Raw genomic sequence first — 27,698 nt, 5'->3', positions numbered from 1 at the left:
TCATTTTTGAAAGAGCATTTATTCATTATTTCTTCACACACATAAAATGAAAGAAAATGTAAAATATATTTAAAGCCTATACGGTAAATTACAATGTCTATCAGACTTTTCATGTAAGTTACTCAAAAATAACATTTCAGACTTATGCTTCTATCTACAATCGCTTAAATCTCTAATAAATAGAAGCCAGGCTTTCTTGTGTCTACATTACTGTAATTAACACTTACTAAACTTTAGACTGTTGTTGTTTCTATCATAAATTATATATGAATATTATAACACTATTTAAGGCTGTGAGATGAGTTACAAGAGTTTTTCTATTAGTATCTATTTACGGTATATCTAACTTATGTTTTACACCTTTTCATATCAGTCTTTATGTATAAACCAATATTCAGTCAAGTCTATGCCACTCATTTTGACTCTTGCAATTGCAATTGCGAAATTATGCTACAATATCACAACAATCCAACATTGCAAGAACAACATTAAAATATTTGTCAATTACCTTCTCGCCTTCATTGCATTAAGATAGAGGTGTTTTACTGTATTTCAGCGAAAATTTTCTCCTCTTTGTCGCACAGTACTTCAATAATGAACTATAACTGAAACCAATGTTTAGATATTTCTATAGTATTTATGAGGTAGATTTGCAGTCAAATTAATTTACATTAATGGCAGTGTAAAAATACAGAAGAAAAATCATAGTTTTTAATTACCCTTTCCTACTGGCGCACTATTAGAACATTAGTACTGGCGAGGGAAAACCCTCAAGGAGAAAATGTTTTTAAATTTGACTTGTAACTCAGTTTTAGTGTGTTTTATAGATCAAATGAAACATTTTCACTTATATTAATTTAGTTTTCAAATTAAATTGTACAAATTTTCAATACATAAAACATTCACTAGAAAAAATATAGCTATACTGTCACTGTATATAAAACTTTTTTCACTCAATGTTACGGTCTTTGTAATTTTTTTTAAAGTCATTGTTTTTTTTTAATCTGTATCTATTTTGACCATTGTAGCAATCATCCCACATTGTGAACATATGACCAATACATTTTCTGTATATTGTAATAGTTATATTGTATATCGTTATAACCATACAAGTAAGGCTACGTACAATTAAATGTTATAATTCAAAAATAGCATTTGTGATACAATTCAAGTTACGACTCTAGGTTTAGATGAGAGAAAAGTATTAAAGACAACAAGTGGTTAACTACTGAAGAACCATGTTATAATGTGGGATTTTCATAACACCTGTGCCACTATTACGACCACCTAACGTTATCTGAAAATAGCTGTTTAAATACAGGATGATTAAGCTTGAAACCTTACCCTATCTATCATCACTGATAGTTTCTTGTAGTATATCCTCCAATTGTAATACACTACCAATCGTTTCTTATAACATCAGATATAAAATATTTTGTAAGAAAGAATTACATTATTATCCATAATTGGGGCTACAATAGATCCCGTTCTGACCAGAAATATCTCGGTTTGAAGGCTCTTGTCCTACTGATTTACATTTCCTTCCGATTTTCAGTCGTGTCAATTTTTGCACCCCTTCTTCATATGCCCTATCCACATTACAGTATTCTAAATATTATTTTTGGTATTACACATCTTCACATTAACGGCTAATCTTAGATTATAGGGAATTGATAGAGAAGTGAAAACGAGACATTTAAGCCAGTTTACAACTGAAATACAAAAGTGTATATAGCGTTGCATCCACTAATGACACCTTCTATGTTTATTATATTTCTTCCGACTCAAAATTCAACACATGGAGCCAAAGGGCGGGGTCTCTTGGTGGCTACAGCTGTCCCTGACTGTCCCCAAGAATCCCAGACATGTATTGTAATGAAGATAAGGTAATATAAAATTATCGTTTTCGGTATACAAAAAATTAGCTCCCCCGCCTAAGAAATTAAAGCTGCATCGTCCCTGTTTGTATCGTGAAGTGGGGAGGGTATTAAAGATCAGAACCATTAAGTTTAGAAATAGATATTGCTTTTTTGAGATCAAAAGTCTGGATGATTTACGCGGCTGAGTCAATCGACCTTGGAGGATGGACACTCCTGATGTAAGACATTTTACATAACATTAAACTGTCCAAAATAGATTATTAAAAATGTGTGTCTAAACTGTGTAGTATATTCATCGAAAATTGTATACTTTGAAAGTATGTTATATCTTAAATCAAAGGCTTCAATTCCGATTGTGATACAAATCTAATGATTACTGCACAGAGGAGGAGGAGGTGCACAAAGAGATGATCATGGCACAAGTTGAAATACTACAGGAAAAATTGAGAAAATTAGTTGAAAAACTTAGATGGTGAGCTATAAACCAAACCGATAGCATCCCTACAGAATGTAAGATCCGTGGACGGAGTAACAAACAAAGATTAACTCTACAGTATTTCCACTTGTCCATCCCTGTATTAATTACAATTCACGTTTAGGTCTTACGTATCTTAGAATTTTTACGTTACTTTTTAATACTAAATTAATAGAAGACAGTTGGCCTCCACTTTAAAGTAAGTTCTAAAACATAAGAGAACCCACCCACCAGAGTCGAACCCGCTCCCCCGCACCTCCACTAGCTTCGAGGGAGATTTGTACTGTGCAATGTATTTATAATACATTAAATAACTATTTGTTTTTATAACCATGCAGCGACGAGAAAAATTTAATGGCATTCTCAATTCCGCCTTACATGTTAAAAAAGAATTCATGCAGAAATAATTCTATGTCTTTTAACAAGTTACTATAACCTTCAACATTTCCCTTTAGATGCTTACATTATACTCGAGTAGCTACACTATTCAACTTTCAAAAAAGGACAGTAATATCTATTTTAAGAACACCTTCTATGCAGTTGCAAAATAGTTTATGCAGTTCAGTATTTGTATTGTGTTCGTATATAAAATTATAAATTTCAATTTGAAATGTTTAAACCGAGAGCAGTATACCCTATATGAGATTATTTCACAAATACATCAATATCAAAGCAAGTAAGAAGTCATGGAAAAAATAGAAATAAAATTTATTTACGAAGAACGTAGAAAATACTAAAGAACTATTATTAATAGTTGAACAAAATACCATCGTATACAGATATCCTTAAGGAAACAAAGATAAGAATTTATGAAACATACACAAGGTAAATGTGTAAGAGAAACCTTGACTACAAAAGTCCTACGTTTCACACACTGAAACACCATTTAACATAAAATATCAAGTACACTTTCTCTTTCTAAGACCAACATAACCTTGGTTCATGCATACAACAAACAAGCAAGCCTTCGTCGCATTACCCTGACATTAAGAAATGAAGTGTGTATCGCTTCAATATTTGACGTTTCGTCATACACGAATAAACAATAGACGTAAGTCAAATTTAACTCTTGCCTTATCCACTCGAATGTAATACATATTCTCAAGTTTAGTTAACGTAATACTTTGAAAACAAACGCAAATTAAATAAAAAGGATATTTTCCGAAACTATATTGATTATTTTAGGTAAGTGTTGACACACACTTAACAATAACAATTCTCTGAATCGTTTAAACCTAATAATGAAATACAATGCTCATTATTTACATATTAAATTAACACATACAAATTGTTCAGAAAACATTCGAATTACTGATGTAACATTCTTGATCCATTATGGTTTACTTTTACCAATATATATATTCACTGGGAAAATAATAATAAAAAAAATGTACAAATAATTGCCCAATGTAAGTTAATACACAATGTTTAGGCGAACATTAAGTACACACAAAACAAATTTACGCATTAGCTTCTTTCAATTTATCTTTTATGAGCGGCATAACCTTTTTAAGTTTAGCAGTTTCAGGGCTATATCCCCACATAATCAATTCCACATGTTCCTTAGTTGGTAGATCCTTAAGAGGCCCCGAAGTGACAAAAACGGGTGTAAAAGTATTCTTCATTTCTTCTGCTCTCTTCTTCACGAATCTATTCCTATGAATGTCCCATGTGATACCATCTGGTTTGATTGGTTTAACCCGAAGTCTCTTGTGGTCACCCTCAACATCCTGATATGCCTCCAAAAAGGTTTGGTCGCTGTCGTCTGTCTTCTGAGAAACTCCATAGTGCTCTGCTAGTTCATTGTAAGCTTCTAGGATTTCTAGACCAAGGTAACTATAATTTTCTTTCGACCTATTGTTATCTTTGTAATCCTTTAGCCACTCTTCAAATACTGCTACGGCTTCCTCCATATTTTTAACTTTTTCTGGATCTTTGGTCCTTTGGATTATGACCTTGGCCCTCCTATTCATGGTGCTTATGACTTGATATTGATAAGCCATGTCACGGCCATCGAGTATCTTCAGTGTTTCCTTGGCCTTTTCTTTGTCCTTAAAGCCAGCTCCTTGGACTGCAGTCTCGGGATTCTCAGATGCATCAAACAGTTTCCCTTTTCCCCATCCACTGGAGTTCTTCTCCTGTTCCTTCTTTTCCTCTGCTTCGGCCTTCTCAAGGCTTTTCTTTTCAGATTTTACTTTCGGCATTGTTTACTTGCTTGTTCTCTTCGCCTGAAAACATAACAAGATATTTTTATTAAATGGTGAGTTAAAATAATACTTCTATAAATATATAATTTAAAGTACAATTAGAATAGTAAATAGAATTACTACAAATATATAATCCAAAGTACTTCAAATAGAATAGAAGATAGTATCGGGTATTTTACGTGTATACTGTAATGTGACAGTTTCTTCCTCTAATCTCAGTAATTTCAACCCGAACCATACGAGTAAGTCTCTAATTTCCAACAATTCCAATGAAACACACTATGTTCTATATTTTTTTTTTAATCACTGAAAATATTGATAGAAAATCGGGGACATTTTTACTACTCATTATAGACTTTTAAGCAGCTAAGACGATTGGAAATCTTCAGACAATATGACGCCATACTCGACAAAAAAAAAAAAAAAATCTTCAGTATCATCATCAGCTGCACTGTAGCTTACGCCTTTGTCCAGAAGAAAATTCGAGAAGAGACGTCGAGAGAAATGTTGGGTCGCTAAAAGCGTAATCAAGAAAACTATTTCGGTGTATTAGTCACAATGGATGGAAGTTTGCATATATCTTTATGACCCAGAAACAAGAGAAATGAGCAACCAGTAGAAACATCCCTTTGTCCTAACCTCTAAAAAGGTAAAGGTATAAACGCCTTCTGTAAAAGTGATCCTATTCGTGTTGAGATTGTGAGCCAATCATTATGACGAGCTATCTGCCCGAGAATCAAATTATCACTAGTCAATATTATTCTAATCTCCTAGCTTGGTTACAAGAACTGAAGACTGTTGTTGGAAAACAATGCACCAGCTCATTCAGGCAATGCAGTTAGGATATGAAATCTTGTCTCCATCCTCCATATTCACCTGAACAAGCGCGTTTTTTTTTTTTTAAGAAATGAAACATCCACTAAAATGACGCCATTTTGACAGGAGGGATGACATCATATCGGAAGCAGGAATGCCATGCCCAAAATCAGACCTCTACAAAAATGGCTTAAACAAGGTGAAGAAGACATACGCAAGAGAAACGATGATGAGATGGGTAATAATGATGGAATGATGAACATGGAAGGAAACAGGAGAACCCCGAGAAAACTTACAGACGCGTTGGTTGTACAGAACAAACCGCATTTAGCACGAGCTGGCATCGAATCTGAGATTCCATACGGCATACCGTGGGACGTAAAACTAAAGATTTTCACACCATGATAATGCCATGTCCTCAAAGGTATGTATGGTTTTCTTTAAGGTGATTGCACGAACTTTTTGATACTTCCTCGTTTATACGAACACGTCATCTTTCTTCGAGCCCTAAAAATGGTCCGGATTATTATTATTGTTGTTGTTGTTGATTTTAGTTTAGCGTCCCTTTCAGCAGCGAGGCTATATGAGACGTGGACCTACTGATTAACGTGGAATCCGAACCACATGAGCTCCCGCCGGGAATCGAACCCGGGTCTCCCACGCCAAAGACGCGTATTATTATTATTATTATTATTATTATTATTATTATTATTATTATTATTATTATTATTAGAATTTATAGAATTTAATGAACCAATTAGTTAGAATCAATTTTGGAGTAGGCTTACTTCTCAACGTCTCCAACTGCGGGAACAATGCCCAGTATTATACCTAGGTAGAGTCATAGTTTTATAGAAACGTACCGTCTTAGACTATTATATTGCCGCACGAAAGGGAGTTTCGGGGTTTTAACCTCCTTGAGCAAGATATTATTAAATAATAATAATAATAATCTTTATTTTAGTGCCGCGAACAGCTTTTGGCAAAAATACAGCACTTGGTATCAGAGTATGCGATGGCATAATAATACTACTAAAAATAAAAAAGAAAGAAAACAATAAAAAGAAGGGTACTAATATAAAACACAATGTAGCTAAAAGTCAGCTAAGCAGAAATAATTCCTTGTCAACGCAGTAAAACTTATCAAGTTTTCCATCCATCTAAAACAACAAGAAGCTAAGAACAGCAGTCATAAAATTACATTTGGCTTAATGTTTCTAAAAGTCATTGATTAAAAACTATCAGTCAGATCACATAAAACTTTCACATTGTTTGATACAATAAGTCTAAAATGAGCTTAAAGAATATGTCAATCTTTTTAAAATTTCACATTTCCAATTCAGAGGAACTAAAATCATGGTATTTCTTATGCTATGATTTGGCACTTTAAAACCTATGTTTTGAAAACAATATTCACTGATATAAATGTTATCTAGTATTTTTTGCATGCATACTCTGTCGAAATTTTTTCGTCTATTCATAAGCTTTCTAAACCCCAATAATCAGTCCAATATTCATAACTATGTGAGTAATAGCTCATTTTCATTTTAAAACATAGAAGTCGAATAAAACATTTTTGCACAGATTCAATCTTGTTTGTCAAAGTTTTAGAAATGCTGTTCCAAATTACCGAACCAAATTCTAATTTTGGTCTTACAAGTAATTTATATAGAAATACATACGTTTTATCTCTTTGAAATACAGGCCACTGTTTAAAAGTAAAACCTATTATCCTTCTGGCACCCTGTAGAATAATTTTGTTTTCTTATCATTAATTTTTAGAAAATTATTTCTACACCACGTGTTTACTGCATTTAAGTCTTGTTGCAGTAAATAATTATCGAACTCATTGTTGACTAATCTGAACAACTTCATATCGTCAGCATATAGGAGAATTTTAGAGTATTTTATTTTTTCTGTCAGGTCATTTAAAAATAAAGGAAATAAGAGAGGGCCCAAGGGTGACCCTTGTGGTATTCCGTTTTTTACATAGCCTACACTAGAATGTACAGGTTCGATTTTAACTTCGTAAGTTCTGTTTGACAGATAGCTTTCAAACCAGCGAATGTACAAAGGCGACAAACCAATATTTGATAACTTGCTAATGAGATACTTATGACTGACAGAGTCAAAAGCTTTTGATATATCTATGTATATTACATCGACTTGCAATTTATTTTTCAGTGCGTTATAGGCAAAGTCTGTAAAATGAATTAGATTTGCTACAATTGACTTGCCCTTATAAAAACCATGTTGAGACTCATTTAAGATATTTCTTACATTAAAATATATGTGTTTATGGACAATTAGTTCAAATATCTTCGAGAATGCATTGACAAGAGTTATTGGCCTGTAGTTGCTTGCAATCTGTCTATCACCTGATTTATACACCGGAACAACATATACTTGCTTCCACATTGAAGGATATACACCTGTACGTAATGAAACGTTAAATATATTTGCCAAACTAGTTGAAAGTTCAGTTGCACAAGCTTTTATTACATAATAAGGAATATTATCTGGACCTGGAGTAGTGTTCGGTTTAATTAGTTTAATTGCTTCCATTACATCTAAATCAGTAACGGTAGAAATTCCGATTAGAGCACTATTACTAACGATATTCTCAGGCAATACCTCTTGACCTACTTCTAAGTTAAAAGCTTCATAATAATAATAATAATAATAATAATAATAATAATAATAATAATAATAATAATAATAATAATAATAATAAGCATTTATTACATTAAGACTGTTATATATCACTGACTATTTGTATTATTTTAATAAAAGATAGCGATGTCGTAAACGTACAGTAAAGTGTATCACCAATCAAAAAAGATTGGAAACCATTGTTTTAGAGAATAATTTGAAGCAAGAAAATTTGTTTTAAAAATTATTATTAATTTTGACGAACTATTGTAAGCCTGCATATCTTCTAGATGTGATTAAGTGATATGTCAAGTAATATAAATACTATTGTGAAATCTAAAAATGTCTGTCGTAAGATAACCCTTTAGGACAGTTAAGTTAGGATTGACATATCTGAACGAGTTCTAAATATAATTATTATTTTACAAAATGTGATACACTTACAAGAAAGAAAAAAAGACGTTAGAGTCATTTCATTACCTCGTTATTTACGATTTCTATAGGTGAGTATTTATTTTTACAAAACATCTGAAAATATGACAATCAAAAAACAAATCCCAATCTAAAATGAACAAGAGAACAGACAGCACTCTAAACAAACAAAACTTAAAATTCAACTATTGATGATGTTTAACCCATAGAATAAATTCTAATGAAAGAAGCTCAACTCAAAAGAAAATACATACACGTATTAACGATGATAATTTTTCATTATTAAATTATAAAAATTTATTCCGGTTATTTGAACAGTATTGAAGAGGCCATTAATTTCTTGAAAATAGTTCTCGTTCTTCTTTTAAGCCTACCATGCAAATATGTCTGCAACATCTACTCAAAATAAAATCTGTTATAAATCTGTAAAACCCTTACTTAAATATAAAAGCAAGGATAGTAGTTGAAACAAAACAGTGATTGTATTATATTAAAAGTGTATCTCGTAGATTAAAACATGGTATCAAAAAATACGTTGATTCTATAGTATTTTGTGTACAGAATCAGAGGCATGGTTCTGTAATCCAGCTCTTAGTGGTGAGGCAGTGTGGGGGGACTAGCCTATACCTACAATGTAAGGTTTGATGTATGACAGTCTGCACTAGGAATTGCCAAAATTTTCCGGAATCGGAAATTTCACTTTCCGGAATTCGGAAATATTCCGGATTTCGAAACAATCCGGAATTTGATTTTTTCTGAAATCGGAATTTTTAATTCCTGATTTTTAACGAATTCCGAAATTTGTACGAAATTGGGAATTTTCGGAATTCCGAAATTTTTCTGATTTTACTTTCCAGATTTTAGAAAGTAAAAATTCCGGAATTGGCTATCCCTAGTCTGCACGTACTAACTGTATCGGATTCAAGAGCCGATTATGATGCGGAGCTCACGATTAATAGCAGATTCTGTCCTGCTCTATGTTGCATAAGGAAGCAAATCACAAACATTAAAATTTACTGAATATGGCGCACATGGAAGTATTTCACGGTGCAGTACTTCCATCATACTAAAATTGTATAGGCTAAATGAAGTTCTAAAGATAACGTCACAGGTACCAAATGGTAGATGATCTAAACTAGTGTGTTGACCTACATTCTCCTGGTTCAAGGATAACTAACGTAAAGACATGATGTCATCAGCAGATGTGATCGCAGCCCACCAGAAAAAAAATCTACGATAACGTATTCTCGGCAGCTGCACGTGAGCTTCCATAGGAAGTAATTCATTTTCTCCTAACTTATGGACATATTTTTGTTAACATGTTACCTTAATTAAACTGATTACTGAATAAATACATTAGTTGTGACCATTTCCTGCGATGATTTCATTGTTAACTCTTCAAAATCACTTGCATTTCTCCGCCTGTGTGGAAATCGTGCTTGTTGTGTGTACGCGCTGCCGCCGTGGTTAGCTGATCTTGCGTAGCCGATATCCCACAGACTACACACCAGCCAGAGATGTTACGTCATCTCTATTTTTTATTCCTTCCTTTCTCGTTTTTTCTCTCTATTCTTTTTCCCCCTCTTTTCTTCCGTTCAAACAAGTTTTTGCTGCTGGCGCTTCAGCTTCATAAGACAAAATATTGATTTCGTTAAAGGAGATCCATGAATAGGTAGGCCCTATATAAGTGTCACTGAGAAAGAATAAAACAATTTTGATCCTGGGTGCAATAATGGTCAACCATCATCCACATCTCTAGGTCCACAACATGATTAAACAAATTGTACAATAAATCTCAATTTCTAGTACAAATCTACAGTGCAACATACAAGTTCGGAGTTTCGTTGCATATAGGCTCTAACCTCTGTAAAACCATTTTCAGAACACAATGGGCAACTTTAGGCCTGTTTTGTTTTCAATTTTTAAACTATTGTTAGGTAGACCACTATTGCATTTATGTCCACAATTGGAAACACAGACTTGCAATACTCAGTATCTATATCAACTTTAATTTCCCGGGAGGGCAAGACGAGGGGTAGAGACATTTTTGGGGAGTTCTTTGTATATCAAAAATAAGTTTTATTTTACATTTCTGGGAGCGCCCACATTTTTGCTCCTCTAGCGCAGGGGCGGATCTAGGACCGACTTCTGGGGGGGGGGGCGGTGGGTTGTCATATGTTACTTAGAGCTTCAAACTCTGGGATGGGTTTTATTTATATATATAAAATAAAGTTTCCTCTTCTGGGGGGCGATCGCCCCCTGGATCCGCCCCTGCTCCAGCGTCGTCACTGACTCTACTCACCTTTGCATAACCGTATTTCATTGTATAGAAAGATATATTGTATTTTTAAACCTCTATTAATCATATGCATGAGCACAAACTAAATTAAATACATGCATAAGTTAATGACTGTGAGAGCTTCCTTGCACTCACGTTTTCAGTAATTTTAGTGCTGTCGTTTCACGTGTGGATAATTTGGGTTCGATTATACGGTGGGAACTCATAAGTCACGGATTCCACGTTAAATCATTAAGTCCACTGTTTACTGATTCTATGGATGAAATCACAAAAGATTTATCTAGAACTTTTTGAATTGAAATTTTTATTATATTGACAAAGCGAAAATGGTAGGAATACTTGTCTGTCTCTCTTAAGTATAACAATGTTTTGTCGTTATTATAATAAATTAATGAATATGAGATAAAACAAAAACTAGGCATAGTGGTTCACTCAGGTGCGAGGGTTCCCTGGTTTAATCTCAAGTGATGAGGGTTTGTAGAGGGCAACATCGTATCTATAGGCTTTCTCGGCATTCTCAGTTTCCTTCTACATTCTCATTCCATATTCACTTTCCGTTTCCTTTCGCCTAAAGGGTATAAGTGGAACCACTGGCGCAAATCCCCGGGTGGATGAGGAGGACGTCTCTTCCAATCTTGGAGCTGGGGGGACTGTCCCCCCCAATAATTCGATTTGAAATGTGTTTTTTGGGTAAAAATGTGATGATTTATGTCCGATTGCCACAAAGAAAAGTGAGATGAAACTTATGTCTTTCCAGAATAAGCCTCAAATCTGCCCGCCTCTCAATGTTGAAGACAATTCTGCTCTCCTAATCCTCCACAGCATTGTCTTTAAACTTTATAAATATTTTGAACATCGCTTAAATATATATATATATTGGAATGGTCTTACGAGTCCCCCCAATGTCGAAGACAGATTTGCGCCGCTGAGTGGGACATTAACCACATATTATATTTCACTTTCTCGGGTACGCGAAAGATGCCACATCATATAAGTTTGTGGTGAATAACATCCGTGTTCACCAGTTATCTCAGTCTCCCGTTTCCCCGCGGAGAAAATTGGTCCGCCTTGTTGGATTTCAAAAAACAGAAAAATTTCTAGCCTATTATGATCATTAGTAACATAGACTACTTCAGTTCCGAGAAGAACAGGAGAAAAAACTAGTTATGTTCATACAAAACATTATTTGTACAATAATGCACATGCATATTTATCCAGTTATAGAAACAGTTTTAGAATGTTATTTACAATTAAAAGCAACTCAGCTTCTGTATTATGAATGTTCATAGCCACATATGTTTTATTCTTAGACGCTAATCAATCTTCACCAATTACACCTTGCACACTGAATGCAGTTGAGGCACTCGAACAATTTACTTATTGGAAATTTACTTTCAGAAATGTTTGGCTGTAACAGGGATATGTCGTAAGCATGAAGCTTAGTTCTATACCAAACTGACAATATTGCTTACAACTATTTTCGATGTATGCTTACGCATACTTAAAGATAGAAAGTTCGTTTATTATGAAAGCATGCGATACTATTATAATAATAGTGTCATTTCAGGTTTTGCTTGGGGGAGGTGAAGGGAGTAGGCAATACTGCGATGTAAGAAGATAAAAAAACTGAGTTTTACGTCCCACGTTTATGCCGACTAGAGTAAAGGAGACGTTGATGATGAGAAATGAATGCAATGGTGGAATGAAGAAAGTGGGAACAAACGGGAGAACCCCGAGAAAACACACGAACACGGTGTTTTGTCCACCACAAAGCAACTTGCCGCGAGTTGGGATCCAACCAGGGACCCCGCGCACCAGAGGTGAACGATCTACCACTGAGCCACCGTGCCCCCGCAAGTGAGAAGAGTTTTACGTTTTTCATTCGTTATTGATGATACACCAATATATGGCTATAACGATATTGTATATTTTTAACATCTTTACTTGCATTTCCGGGCAATATGTGTTTTAAAATATGCACAAGTTAGCTAAAAGAAGAAGAAAATATAAAAAGAACTAAAATTAATTTTCATTCTGACATTATTATTGAAGTTATGTTGACATAGCAATCTGACGATGTGTGTTATTGGTCGTCATAGCAACGAGAGATATAACAAAAGATCTACATGCATGTTATTTAAAGGGTGTAAATGTTTCCTTCATTACGTATTATAATAAAAGGTAATATCAAGATGGAATGTTTATGTGGATCTTGATAAAATAGTAGACTAGATTTTAGACATATTCGAACTGTGGGCTATAATGTAACGCTAAAAATATACAAAAATAAGTAAGCTCATTATAAATTGGTGTTTTCAGCCACGAATTGCGTTACATGGCATACATTTAACTCAGGGGTGAGCGAATGCTCTCTTGTCCCCTCTAAATGACGCCTTTTTACTAACGCAATTTCTTAATTCTAAGCTAGACTTTGTATGCGGCTACACTTTCCTTTCGTATAGACGAACTCGATAGTTTTATATTTGAAGTTTCGTGTGCGAACTTCCGAATTTTAAAGACAAAAATCTTTTACTTACACAATTAATTAGACTGTAGAAAAGTTTATTTCATTATATTTACTTTTAATTTTTCATCTTTGTACCTCAAACTTTTAAACTGACGTGAAACTTTGGAGTTTTTGTTTTTCACAGTATAGATTATTTAAATTGAAAGAAATATTGTTTCAGTGTAGACTGACTAGTTTTGAACGTTTTCATACTGCAACTAAAACCCTTTCGTATTACTTAAAATGTCATTTAGATTTAAAAATTATCTTATTTATGATCCTATATTAATTACAATGTTTTTCTCGTCTTTATCTTCCATCACACCCTAATAGGAAATTCTATAGTTTTTTTTTTTTTTTTTTTTTTTTTGAGTGATGCTGTCAACTTTTGATGGTACTTTAAAAAAAAAAAAAAAAACTTTTCGTTCCAATTAGTTAATGTTCTCCATTCTTGTTCATGCTCGTATATAGCGAATACTTTTAGTCATTTCAGAACACAGTCTTGGCTATATAATTAGCGTACGTTTTCGGCTCAGGAGATCCGGATTGATCCCCGGAGGAAGCTTATGTGGTTTTGATCCCACAGCTGTGGTTCACATCTCTCACAGCCTCGTTGCTGGAAAGGGCACTAAACTCTAAATTCATCCATCTAGTAATTTCACACACTCTTTGATGTCTACATACAGTATTTCTGTCTGAGCCATACAAAGTATGTGATGAGTAATACATAATTCTATATTTAACTATTTAAAAAATATACCACTTTTCTTCCCCTTATCTTCCAATATTCCTATTTAAGTTTTTACTTCCCATTTACATTTCTGATATTCATTAATATTATTACCTAGTATCTCTACTTTCCACCTACCCAATTTCTATAGTTGATTCATCTTTACCTTTCGTATCAATAAAAGTTATGATTTTACAATTTATTTTCATCCCACATAAAAACAGAGATCATAAAAGAAACAGCATTTGCGTGACATACTTTTGCATAGTAGTAGTAGCAGTAGTAGTAGTAGTAGTAATTCCTGGCGCAACAACCTGTGGGGTCTAAGATCTACCAGCCGGCTTGTGGCAATCATGCATCAGCTCCCATCGCCGTTAATATTGGCTTTCTAGACCAGAGTTCGCTAAACTTATTTCTTTTAAATAGCTCCCTATTGTTCTCACGACGCTGTGTGAACGCCGAAATACCAAAAATCATCAGATGATCAAGAGAAGCACCCATATCTCCTCTAACCACGTCTAGCATGACTTCGCTGATCTCAGAGAAGCGGTATTCCAGTGCTATGGCCCATCATCAATAATAATAATAATAATAATAATAATAATAACGCAGAGAGTTTGATTGAACGAGCTGCGCAATCTCATAAACATTAGCACTTGCAGTTGTTCCCAGAACCGCTTTAAAAATAGCTCAAGTGCAGTGTTTAGACAGGAAACTTACAGCGTGAGAGGAGTAAAGGGAGAGTAAATTGTGTGATTGATTGCTGCCTTTCAAACGCTCGTCCTTAGCCTCAATATTTAAACCAAGTCCTGAAGACGAATCGACAATAAAGATTAGAAAACAATGATCAGCTTTGAGTAGACCTGCTATTTTATCTTGCACTTGTTCACATGAATAATTTATAATTCCATAACTAGTCATATGTATATCTGCTTATATTTTAGAGGAAAAAAATACATCTGAATAAGTTGCACCAGTGTGTCTAATGTGTAGGGAATTAGAATAATAATTACGCGGCGAAAGGTACTATACTAACTACAACATGTTTTAAAAAGATAAGGAATAAATAATTTATTGCTTGTTTAAATTCTATGAACTGAAGTTCTGCCATCTTTCAACATAATTCATTTTCATATTAAAATTATTATATTAGAGAACAATTATTTATACCAAGAATCAGTTATACGGGTGACTAGAATCTAGGTATGCACCTGAAGATACATAAACCTCATTTAAAGTTATGAAAGAACTTTTACCCCAAAATACACAACATAATAGAAAATCTGCACCTACAGAGGAAAAATCAAATTAGATCGGGTGCAAGAAAATTTTACTGAGGCATTTCTGGCATTGCAGGTTCTAAGCCATCGATAAAATTAAAGAATGGTAAAGAAACCACATTATAGAGCTCCTAAGATTGAAACTCTCTGAACCGTTTCCAGCGACGCTTTACAAAGCAGAGATGTGCGTCTACGCGTAAAATACGATAGTTTACGTTTACGTGTCAACAATGCGTAGACAATGTAAACAACGTAGACTATGTAGAATATGTCAACAACACGTAATTTAATATGGCGTCGTGGACAATAAAGGAGCTTTCTTTTGTCGTTACCTTGCGAAATTGCGTACAAAATAAAATATCTAGACCAGCGAATAGTAAATTTCGAAACTTATTTTCGTCTTGATGAAGGAAAATGAAAAATATTATGCATTTTGTAAAATATGCAAGAAAAAATTGGCAAATACAGCAGCTTCAAGACTGAAAGCCCACAGGTGAGAATTAGTTTTGTACGTTTCATTATGAAAGCAATTCTGGAAGTGGAAAATCTAAGGAAGTGGTATGTACAGACAAAGGATATAGGATTCATTCTTCTAACTTTCTTAAACACTACAGCAGCATCGACAGCGCAACTTCAGCGTTGTCATCCGTATCACTTTCAGATTAGATAATTCCCTCTACTTTTTATATGTTAGTCGTTTCCCTAATCTTTCGCTGCACCGAAGCAAAACAACTGAATGCGGAAATATGAACAAACGAGCAACGAAATTCTTCCTTATATTTGATCGTGGTTGTCTACATAGTCTACACGAGAAAAGGTGTAATGTAGATTACGTATAGATTACAGTAGAAAATCGCGTAGACGTAAAATTATAGTTTACGGCACATCACTGTTACAAAGTTCTCAAAAGATTATTCTTGTTGGCGTGATGAGGCACCTGGTGACATGAACCATATTTCAATGTAAGTTAACTACAAAATTCAGGACAAAATTGTTAACTGTAATATATTAGCGTTGAACAATGAACTAGACAAAACTTTAATTATGTATTTTACAATATAACAATGTAATTTTATAAGGAAGAAATACGAAAAATAAATTTAAAAAACAGGTCACTGATGAAAGAAAACGAATATAAAAACACATCAAAAACTAAAATAAAAATTAAATAAAAACAGACGGAAGATATAAACAATAAACAATAGATCACTGGAGGGCGGGCCCCTGAGATTTATATTTATGTATTGTGCGCCCCTGTGCTCTAAATAATTTGCCGCCCCTCGCACAAAATTTGCTAACCCTCCGAAAACGATGAATATTAGAGCTGAATTCACAACTTTTTGGGACGCTGAGATTAGTGACATTTTAAATCCAATTCAACTTCAAGGTCATACTCCACTTAGGGAGGGGGAGGGCGAGGCTTTAAAAGTAATCGAAAGCGACAAATATTAGTGTTGAATTCATAGTTTTCGAGGTCTCTGAGTTTAACGGTATCGGTTTTCACGATGTTCAAGTTTATCCTCACTCCTTGGGGTGGGGGTCGGAGATTATGACTTTTTAAAAATAATCAAATAAGCTATCTACTTTTAGTGGCCATTATGTGGGGACCATGCTGACATCTGTTTGGTGTGAATAAGGAAACCCAGAAAACCCTCACTCAGGACGGCTAACTTGATAATACTTATACTTTTTCAACCAGTCTCCCCACTGGGAATCGACTCCAGCCCCGCTCGCACCAAAGGTGAAAGCGTTAGGAATTACTACGAGAAGCCACGCGATTTTTGAAAGAAAGTAGACCTGAGTTTATATTATAAAGAAATCATTCTACACATATTTAAAGATTAGTCCAGGGGCAGATCCAGACGGAGGCGATCGTCCCCCCAAGAGGAAACTTTCTTATTTTATAGGCTATATAAATAAAACCCATCCACCGCTCCCTCCCCCCCAGAAGTCCGCCCTGGATTAGTCAGCCTCGCTTCGAATATGTGTAGTGTCTTGTCTCGAAAAGCTCTTATATCGCTACGAAAAAATCATCTCGTCTCGCCTCGTATGCAACTCTTTTATTGAGTAGCCGGATTTCGGGATTCTAGCTCGGAACCCCCAGTTTTCAAGATAACTCAACTGTTCACTTACATCGCTTGATTGTTAACCATTTTACCGATATCCGTGAGCACTAATCATGAAACAATTATCATTTAATTTAATGGAAAAAATTGAGGGAAATAATAACGATAATATAAATGTTTCAATTTGTTTCTTGTCCTAGAAACTGAATGGGTGTGACAGCTAAAGCAACGGACTATGGCACTGTCCTCCTCTATCTATTCAGTCGGGATAAAGAAAGTGTGATAAGAAGGAAAACGGAAGCCAAAACTAAACACAAATTACTTTTTCGTTTTATACTGGCTCCGAACACGCATGCCCATGGTTGCTTCAAAATGAACCTAAGAGACAAGTTGGGCTATATTTGTTTGGCAACAATATAGAAAACAAAATACTATAGGACATTGACACAGCGTTTGAAAATTAAAAAAAAAAAAAAAAAGTGAAACTGTATTTGCTCAAAACAATTATTTAAATATAAAATGATAGCTATGTTTCAGTGGGCAATGTTCAAAGAGACATTCCTTTTTTAAAAGAGTATATATAGTAATAAATTAAGGAATGTTTTAGTTTCATTTGAGATATCTCTGAAGTCAACTCAAAGTCCTGTAATTTTTTCAGTACGTTTAAACAGTATACTTCCGTTAGTCCGGTATCCGAAAGTCCTGAATGACCGATGGTTTGGTATTGGTATGGTTTTTCTTTCTTCTTTCGTTTCTTTAACCAAGGTTATTGTAGACCTAAAAGAGTACGCTAGTTCTGTATCAGTCTTTATTCTTTAAAATGTAGAATTATAATTAAGCTTTGGCTGTATTTGAGTTTAAATGATCATCTTAAAGTTCCTGGTAAAAACACTTGCTGCTAAACATAATGTTACAACTTTATTCAGTCTACAATTTGGTATTTAGCGATCGCGGGAGGCACTGCCCGATAATCCGCCATTGCCCAAATTCCGAACCTCCTGGATTATTATTAGTGTACTGTATCCATACAAGAATTATTTCGCGAAGCTAGAAGAAGCAATGCCTCTACGTCTCTGAATAGACACCCACTCCTGGGATCAAAATTGTAACCTTACGAATTACGGGAGCAGAACTCCAATTCCGAACCATCTATAACCGAAGAAAATGTCACGTGAGAAATTATACTTGCAGTGTCTTTTAATGTGAGATATAAACAAAAGTGGCTGATGAAGTTCTACGTTAGAATTTTAAATTGCATCAAATCTTCATCCACTCATTTTCAACTCCGGGGGCGCGGTGGCTCAGTGGTAAAGTGTTCACCTCCGGTGCTTGGGGTCAGTGGTTCGATCCCAGCTCGCGCCGTGTGGACTTTGTGGTGGACAAACGCCGTGCTCGTGGTTTTTCTCGGAGTTCTCCCGTTTCCTCCCACTTGCTTCATTCCACCATTTCACTCATTTCTCATTATCACCGTCTCCTTTAGCCTAACCGGCATAACCGTGGGACGTAAAACTTAAAATATTTCATTTCATTTTCAACTCCGTAAGTATGACATAGGAGATGGCTTTTCTGATCAGACGCAGGAGAAAGAACAGATTGAGCAGAAAAGGGAAGAGAATGAAGTAGATGGAATAGAATAAACAAGGTTGGCAGTGTTTGATTAGTCATAAATTCACCGGCCATGAGAAAAGTGAGAAGAAACGTGAGAACCTCGAGAAAACCCACGTACGCGGTATTTGTCTCTCACAATACTCACTTAGCGCGAGCTGGGATCAAATAAGGTACCCAACGTACGAGAAGTGAACGCTCTATCACTGTGGTTCTGTAATCCTGCACTACTATTGTTAATATCACTATTTTCTCTCTCTCTTTCTATGCCTCCACTATCTTTTCAACATTTGCCTTTAATTGAGGAATTTCATTAATTCATTACGCAAAAACTTCACACACACACAAAACTATTTTAAATTGAGCAACCAGAATCGAAGAACGGACATTTGATCCAAGTAACACGTTAACATGTAAAAATATTTCTACAAGAAAAAGTCAAATCTTGTCATATGGCGCATATTGGCATACAAAACCCGTATGTCATTCAGTTCTGTACGCATTGACATTTCAATTGATCGTACAAATATGCAAACATATGAGGATAGTCCCAGAAATACCCGACCCGATGTATAGCTAGCGGTGGTTATTTGGAAAACAATACGATAGTCGAAAGAACGAACTTTATAAAGCTTAAGTTTGAAGGTGCTACGTTGTTCAGTATTTGCTTGGCAGACATCAATAGTGAACGTTCCCAGTGAATTTTTAAACATGGTTAAAACAGGTCATTATTATGTGATACAATATATAGAGTGGCCCAAAAGTAGGTATATAGTCCCGTATTGATCGATCACGATATTTTATATCATTTACTTATTGTTATCCATAGAGGCATTGATTTAGTTTCTTCCTTATCTATTCTTAACTTATTTTCACTTGTACCTTAAGCTCGGAACAAACCAAAGTAAATAAATTCATTATATTAATAAATTAAGATGTCATACTTGCTCGATATTGGTCTGTATACCTAAATTTTGGACCACCCTGTATTTATTTGAAAGATTTGAGTCCAACCAATCGCAAAGCTGAGCTAGATTCTACTATTGAAATGTCCGTTCCTTTGTTTATAAAAGTAAAATACAAGGTGGCAGAGTTTAAACGAGCCTGTACGATCTGTAAAGACGAACATCGTCTTGGTCAACCAAATGAGATGACGACGCCAAATATAGTGAAGAAATTCCACAAACTGATATTAGATTAGCGTCAACTGAAAGTACGTGAGCTAGCAGACATGGATGGCATTTCAAAAAGCGTTGCACATCACATATTGACTGCAAATCTGAATATGAGAAAGCTGTGCGCGAGATGAATGCCGTGTTTGCTGACAATGGAACGAAAACAGCGATGTGAGGATATTTCAATCGAGTGTTTGGCGACGTTTCACAGCAATAACGCCTAGTTTTTGCATCGATTCCTAACCATAGGTGAAACATGGGTCTATCACTTCATACCTGAGGCTAAGGAACATCAAAACAATGGACTAAAAGGGGAGAATCAACCCTAAAGAAGGCGACGACATTTCCATCTGCTGGCAAAGTCATGGCGTCTGTTCTCTGGGATATTTTTCGTTGGACTGGACATCATCAAAAAGGAAAAAGCAATAAAAGGTGAGTATTATGAAACAGTGCAGCGTTTGAGTGATGAAATCAGGAAAGAATGGCCGCATTTGGCGAGAAGAAGTGTTTTTGTTATGAAGACAATGCAGCAGTTCACACATCTATTATCGCAATGCCCAACATCAATGAGTTTAAGTTTGAATTGAATCCTCGTGCACTCTATTCGCCTGATTTACCCCCTTGGATTATTTTCTGTTTCCAAACTAGAAAAAAATGGTTCGGTGGTGAATGATTCGCGAACAACGAAGAGCTGATGTTGGCAGTTAGTGGCTATTTTGACCATTGGTCAGTTTTCACTGTGAACAGGGTATGCAAGCTATTTAACATCGCTGGGAAAAGTATATCGAGCTAAAAGGAGACTATGTTCAGAAATAAATATATTTTTCCCAATTTCTTTTTGCTTTGTTTGTTAGATCGTATACTTTTGGAACTACCCTCGTATTTCCGTCCCTGTCTTTCTCCCTCTTTTTTAAACATTATCTTTTTTTTATTATTATTATTTAGCATCGCATTTCGATACAGCTATAAAGACGTGGATTACACATGGGATACGAACCAGACGTTCTCCCACCGGGGATGAAATGAGGACTTCTTGCGAACGCTGATTATTAGCCACAAGTAGGGTTCCAATCATCCTGACGTTGCCCTAGAATATCCCTCTATCCCGCCTTGGCCTATTTTTGTCTGAATTTTCTCATTCAATATAATTCTCACGAGATATTGAGATGAAACACACAATTGTAACAAATAAATAAAAGAAAACTGTTGTTTCGCTGGTTGATTTGGAGTGCAAAGTCCCTTTCCAGCACCGAGGATGTGGTAGAACATACATGTGTGTGTGAACATACAATCTAGCAGAGGATCATAGTTACACAAACTACCGCTGTCAACTTAACCCATCTCTCTTGCGTCGATCCATATAGCCAAAGAAAGAGATCATCAAATGAAAATGATCTAACGTTATAATGGATTTGTTGACATTAACCCCAAGTATATATTGAAAGCATGGACGCTAGTAAGGGAGCAGCGGAAGAGAAGGTCGTTGTCCCTCCTTGGGATTCAAATTATATAATAATTTGTATTAAGTTTCTGGGCACAAACAATATTTTCTAAAACTAAATCCGCAATAGTTTCCTTATCTCTAAGTTTACGACTATTGTAAAATTATTTGTTTCATGATACTAGGTAATAAGCAAAATACAAAGCATTTGTGTGTTTCTGAAACCATGCTGTGAACAGTGTAACTTAGATCTTTTTCTGGGGGGAGTGTTACTACGCGCATTTAGGCCCCCTGGAAAAGTTGTTTACCTAATTCTTGAGCCCTCTCTTTCCATCTTACTCTTACTCTTTATTTGCTCCCCTGAGCCTGTAGGCCCTCCCACACGGCAAGATCTGCGGGGCCGTTACTTACGCCCCTCGGCCCGATCCATACATGACAAATTAATTAAGGGAACATTGAAAAATCTAAAAAAAACATACCAATAATATTATTTCTAGGGACTCTAATAGTAGACAGTTTTAGTGAAATGGGCCACAACTAATTTTTTTGTTTTATTTACCTTTTGTGTGCTGTTTTGTTTATGTAATGTAGTGAACCTGTTGATACTTCATTTATGATTTCATGTTCGTATCGTATATGGAGTAAGAAATTTTTGTCTTAAAATGGGCCCCCTTAGAACGTCTGGAGCTTCCCTGGGGGAGGGGAATTTTCTCCCCTGGCCCCCACAAGATACGGGCCAGGCTGTGAATATGGAATGATACCATAAAATCAGCCCTTTCCGGATTCTTTCCCTCCTCCTATCCCGAGCTGAGTCTAATCTCTCTCAAGAACATAAATCATTTTAAAAAACAAATAAAAACACAAGTTTGCCATCTCCTGTGAAATATTCCGCGGACGCCCATGCATGAAAGTGAAAATTCAGCACATACAAACATACCCAAATAAAAACTTTTCAAAGCCTTATGAAGCACGAAGTCATGTTAAACTTGTTAAATACACAATTGTGTTAAAATCTTTTGAGTTTTAAGTCCAATGGTTATACCGTGAGGGCTAAAGACGGTGATGATGAGAAGTGAATGAAATGATGGAATGAAGAAAGTGGGAGAAAACGGAAGAACCCCGAGAAAACACATGCACACGGGATTTATCCACCACAAAGTCCACTTGGCGCGAGCTGGAATCAAACCAGGGACCACACGCACCAGAGGTGATCGCTCAATCACTGAGCACCGCCGCCCCGAACAACGGTGTAATTTGAACGAATTTTTAGATGAAACATGTAAGGACTAATGTCGTCAACAGATTTAACGTTATGTAAAAATTGTTTCATTTGTGTGAAACCAACAGGAGCTCTTAGAAACAGTAAAATTGGATACAAAGAATAAACACTAGATAACATTTCTTGAATAGTTCAATTTAACATCCCTTTGGAACACCAAAGACCGGTGCGACAAGACATGCTGTTTTAAAATGAGATCCGAACCACACCACTCCGGTTTGTATTTGAAGGAAGTATTCCCAACGTAGAATCGAACCCGGAATTACGCACATTTTGGTACGAATAGATACAAAGATGCATTTTTTCTACCGTACGCATGCGCAAAGGAAATGTCAGATATTCTTACAATTTGATCCACATATATACAAAGTGTGACCCGCTTTTCTTCCCCTTTCTTTTCTTTCCTTTGAAAAGTTGATGACCCTGACCACGTGGGAACTCACCATTCACTCGTATGCAAATTTCACGATAACATAATTTCCTTTGTCAGTTGGAGTTGAGCATCTATGTTCAGCACCTAGACTTCCACCACAAAAGAAAATGCGCGGCGTAAACGTTAATGAAGTACTAAGCGTCCGAGTGAAAAATAAATAAATAAATAAGTAAATAAAATAATAAGATAGTGACAATAATCATTAGATAGATACTGTATCCCATTTAGTAACTGTGAATAATAATAATAATAATAATAATAATAATAATAGAATTTAGTTTCACAATGTAAAACCGGAGTAGACTCCAAAACTAACAGGGGGCGCGGTGGCTCAGTGGTAGTGTGTTCACCTCCGGTGCTTGGGGTTCCTGGTTCGATCCTAGCTCTCGCCGTGTGAACTTTGTGGTGGACAAACACCGTGCTCGTGGGTTTTCTCGGGGTTCTCCCGTTTCCTCCCACTTTCTTCATTCCACCATTTCACTCATCTTTCATCATCACAGTCTCCTTTAGCCTAACCGGCATAACCGTGGGACGTAAAACTTAAATATTTCATTTCATTTCCAAAACTAACAGCATCAGTATGTATTATTATTGATACATTTTAATATTTTTTTTAAAAAATAATCGCAGTCATTTAGTATCTACAATAAACAAAATACCTACAGATATGAAACTTACTAATATGCAAATGAAATATGAGCTTAACGTCCCATAGTTTTGCAACAAGGTTAAAGGAGACGATGATAAATGAAAGAAATGAATGATTACGAAAGAATTGGAGGAAGAAAGGGGAGAACCTCTAGAAAACTTCACAGAGTTCGTCTACCATGAAACTAACTTGGAGTAATGTATAAGCACTGCTTTAGTTTCAAAACGTTCATTCTTGCAGTGAAAGAATACATTTGTTGATTCCCATGTATTCAGTCAGCTGATACGTACGACGTAGACCCACAGCATAAATATTTACATTGCAAGTCTCATGACACCTTGAGCTTTAATTTTAATACTTATTTTCGTTAAGAGTTCATCAAATGAAGCGCTGATTATGCAAAAATAATGAAAGAACTATTTTTCGTTACTGCGTAAATCAGTAAACATGGAAGAAAATGCTACTTTATTGCAGACTTTACAGCTCCTGTAAATTGGTTTATCCAAGCACACATGATTGATGTCCGCACGAATCTCTCGCGGCTTTGCTGCAGATTTCTCAGCTTGTGTGAACCGGCTCTAATACTAGAATTTTTGGTAAATCTACTTTCGACCGTTTTCAAAAATATAGCGTGTAACCAGCCCCGTATGCGCTCGCTTTTTTCGTAAATTGTAGGTAGCTAGTCTATAAGATTAGGGAGGTACATGCGGTATACTTCCATACATTACATTTCTGCGTAAATGTTCGAACTCTTTTCTATCAACACATACAGGGTGTTTCAAAACAACACCAACATTTGGGAGGTGATTTCTGACACCAAGATAAGACAAAAATATAGACCAACCTGGGCGCACAAATGCTTCCTTTCAGAGTTATAGGCTGCAGTAAACATGAAAAAATGAACTTTAAAAGTTCATAACTCCAAAACTATGGGACCTACCGTAGTCAGGTCAAGACTTACTTAGGAACTAATAAGTGCCCTATTCAAAAATCTATCTCTCAGAATCCTGCGTACTTCCGGAACGTTTTTTATAGAGGTAGTTGGTGAGTAGGCCTACTTCAAATTATATGCCCGCAGCCAAACTCCCTCTATAAAAGTTGTTGCCTGAGTACGTTAGGATTCTGAAACATGGATTTATGAACCGACTGCGGTAGGTCCCATAGTTTTGGAGTTATGGACCTTTAAATTTCAATTTTTCATGTTTTCGGCAGCCTATAACTTCGAAAGGAAGCATTTCTGCATCCAAGTTGGTCCATACTTCCTGTGTTAGCTTGGTGTCAGGAACAATCTTCCAAACGTTGTCAGTGTTGTTTTGAAACACCCTGTATTTATTTGGAGATCAGTAGCCTCATGCATGCAAATGTTCGCTTTCTGTGCGTCAAGTTGGAAGTTCCAAACCTGGACGATTCGAGTTCTCAACTATAGGTAGAGCCATTCCGGGACAAATGTTCGAAGATAGGCTTGCATATTATTCAATTATCTGGGACTAAATTAAGAACCGTATTACAACTTAAATTCTAAAGTTAGATTCCTAAACATTACACAATTAGCTTTATTGCTATTGCAAGAACATACATGGAAAAGACGGGAATACCAAATGTTTTCCTTATTTACAGCCACTTCTGCTGACAAAATCAGTCGTATTCAGCTCAGTTCAAGTTTTACATGTGTATTTTTCTTAATAAACATTAAGATTATTATAGCTGCACATTTACATCTTATTTATTTTTGTAACCAACTTCGGTACTTCATTATTTTAATCGTCCTGGCTAACACTTGATTAATCCCGCCCAAATCGGGACTGTTGGGAACCCTAACAACGATTCGGATGAATCTTAGTAGCCCTATAATAAATAAATAAATAAACAAAAGTTTGGGTTGATTTCGTATAGCTCAGAGAAACTCTCACCTCAATTCAAAGTACGGTGGGGTCACTCGGTCGAAAAAGTGTAACAGCTTTTTCAGGCCAGCCACCCTGAATGAGGTTTTCCTGGGTTTTCCTCATTCACACCAGGCAAATGCCGGGGTGGTACCTAACTTATAGGTCCCAGGCCGCTTTCTTCCTTTCCCAATCCTTTCTTCCTTCCCTTTCCCCGGATTGTGTGCTCGCCGAGGGACGTCATCCCTCAAATCGTGAAGGGCTACATGGCCTTAGATGCCGAAAGCCCAGAAATCCAAATCCTAAAAATCCTAATCAATTCAAAGTACCGTTCGGCTTTCGATTGCATGTTTGAGATCCCACTCTCAGCGCCAAAAATAAAAAATAAAAAAAAGTAATCTAATGCAATTAAAAAGTTAACTTATCTCTCTTCCAATGTACCGCATTCGTATCAACATAAAATCTGAATTCCACTTGTGTCTAAATTATCAATTTTCTTTAAGTAGGGTATTCAGTTCAATCTCCAGTGGCAACAGGATCGCACCCACGGGGGTCCACGGAGACTGGACATGACCAAAACTTTATAACTCTACATTGTAACCTCTGGTGCTTGGGGTCCCGGGTTCGATCCCAGCCCCCGCCAAGTGAACTTTGTGATGGAAAAACACCGTGTGCGTGGGTTTTCTCGGGGTTCTCCCGTTCCCTCCCACTTTCTTCATTCCACCATTTCATTCATTAATCATCATCACAGTCTCCTTTAGCCTAACCGGCATAAACGTGGGACGTAAAACTCAAAGATTTCATTTCATTTCATTTCAACTCTACATTGTACACTTTCTTAATACAATTATACCTGTTTAGCACGCAAAAGATTGACGTAGCATGAATTTGATTTTTCACTTCATCTGATCATCCTAATGGTTAAGAGCGGTTAGTGCACGCGACTTTTACATGGGACACCCGGGTTCGATTTCTTGGCGGGCATTCATGTGGTTCGGATTCCACGTTAAACTGTAGATCCACGCCCAATATAGGCTCGCTGCTGAAAGGGATGCTAAACAACAAATCAAGTTCATATGTATATACTCTTTCTCTTATAAAAACATTCTGTTTTTCTGAAAAAAAAAATACGTAGAGGTATTCTACACTTACTTATTGGGTATGGAATACTATCCGTTCATTACTATATAGACGTAATGGCTTGTAGTATTCGACTTCCCCCAAAGGTTGGATCCCCCTTTCCAAAATAATAATAATAATAATAATAATAATAATAATAATAATAATAATAATAATAATAATAATAATAATAATAATAATAATGGTGAGCGCCTGAGTGGCACTGTATGCTGTTCGAATCCACAAGCTGCCAGGGCTCATATCTTATACAGCCTCGATGTTTTAAACAATTGTTTGATTAATTATGACATTCCCGCATAATAATAATTATAGGCCTACTTACTTGTGCATCGCGAAGCATTACAAAAAACAATAACATTAACAAGTTGAAATGCAATAGTTAATAATAGTTTAAAAAAAAAAAAACAGAAATATTTACGAATTTACTCCATTTCTTGCTATAGTTTTAAAATTGAACAGAACAAAATAATAAATTACTTACCTCTTGGAAACCAAAAATCACGAGTTTTGTTGCTCTATTCACAACTGCCGGCAAACGTTCAACAACGACCCGCTCTTCGCACAACAGGACGTAGAAACAACTCCCCAATGACGTGATACTCGACCGTTTATCAAGTCACAGCACAGCCAAAGCAAGTGGGGAAGTGAGGAGGTTTGGTTTTGTTCTACCGCTGTGCCGAGTGAAGATAATTCCCTCTCACCGCTTGCTTCTTGAAGATCGTTTTTCCCCGAAAGGGATAAAATAACTGCAGT

General features: G+C 35.7%; 1 protein-coding gene across 1 annotated transcript; it reads right to left on the bottom strand.

The window, feature by feature from the left end:
* On the bottom strand, window positions 1-27,698 carry Ude (Uracil-DNA degrading factor). The gene is made up of 2 exons (XM_081735927.1): window positions 27,427-27,698; window positions 1-4,583 (listed from the first exon to the last, which is right to left on the bottom strand). Exon 2 carries the CDS (start codon window positions 4,557-4,559, stop codon window positions 3,816-3,818), a length of 744 nt encoding a protein of 247 aa, XP_081592053.1. The 5' UTR covers window positions 4,560-4,583; window positions 27,427-27,698; the 3' UTR covers window positions 1-3,815.

Source organism: Thermobia domestica, chromosome 13 (assembly GCF_964235325.1).
Source record: "Thermobia domestica chromosome 13, izTheDome1.hap1.1, whole genome shotgun sequence".
In the NCBI taxonomy this organism is placed as follows: domain Eukaryota; kingdom Metazoa; phylum Arthropoda; class Insecta; order Zygentoma; family Lepismatidae; genus Thermobia; species Thermobia domestica.
Note: the sequence above shows the minus strand (reverse complement) of the source record. Positions and strands in the feature narration are given on the sequence as shown.

Excerpts from the sequence above, each read along its gene's own strand:
- Ude (XM_081735927.1), bottom strand. The coding sequence starts at position 4,559 with ATGCCGAAAGTAAAATCTGAAAAGAAAAGCCTTGAGAAGGCCGAAGCA.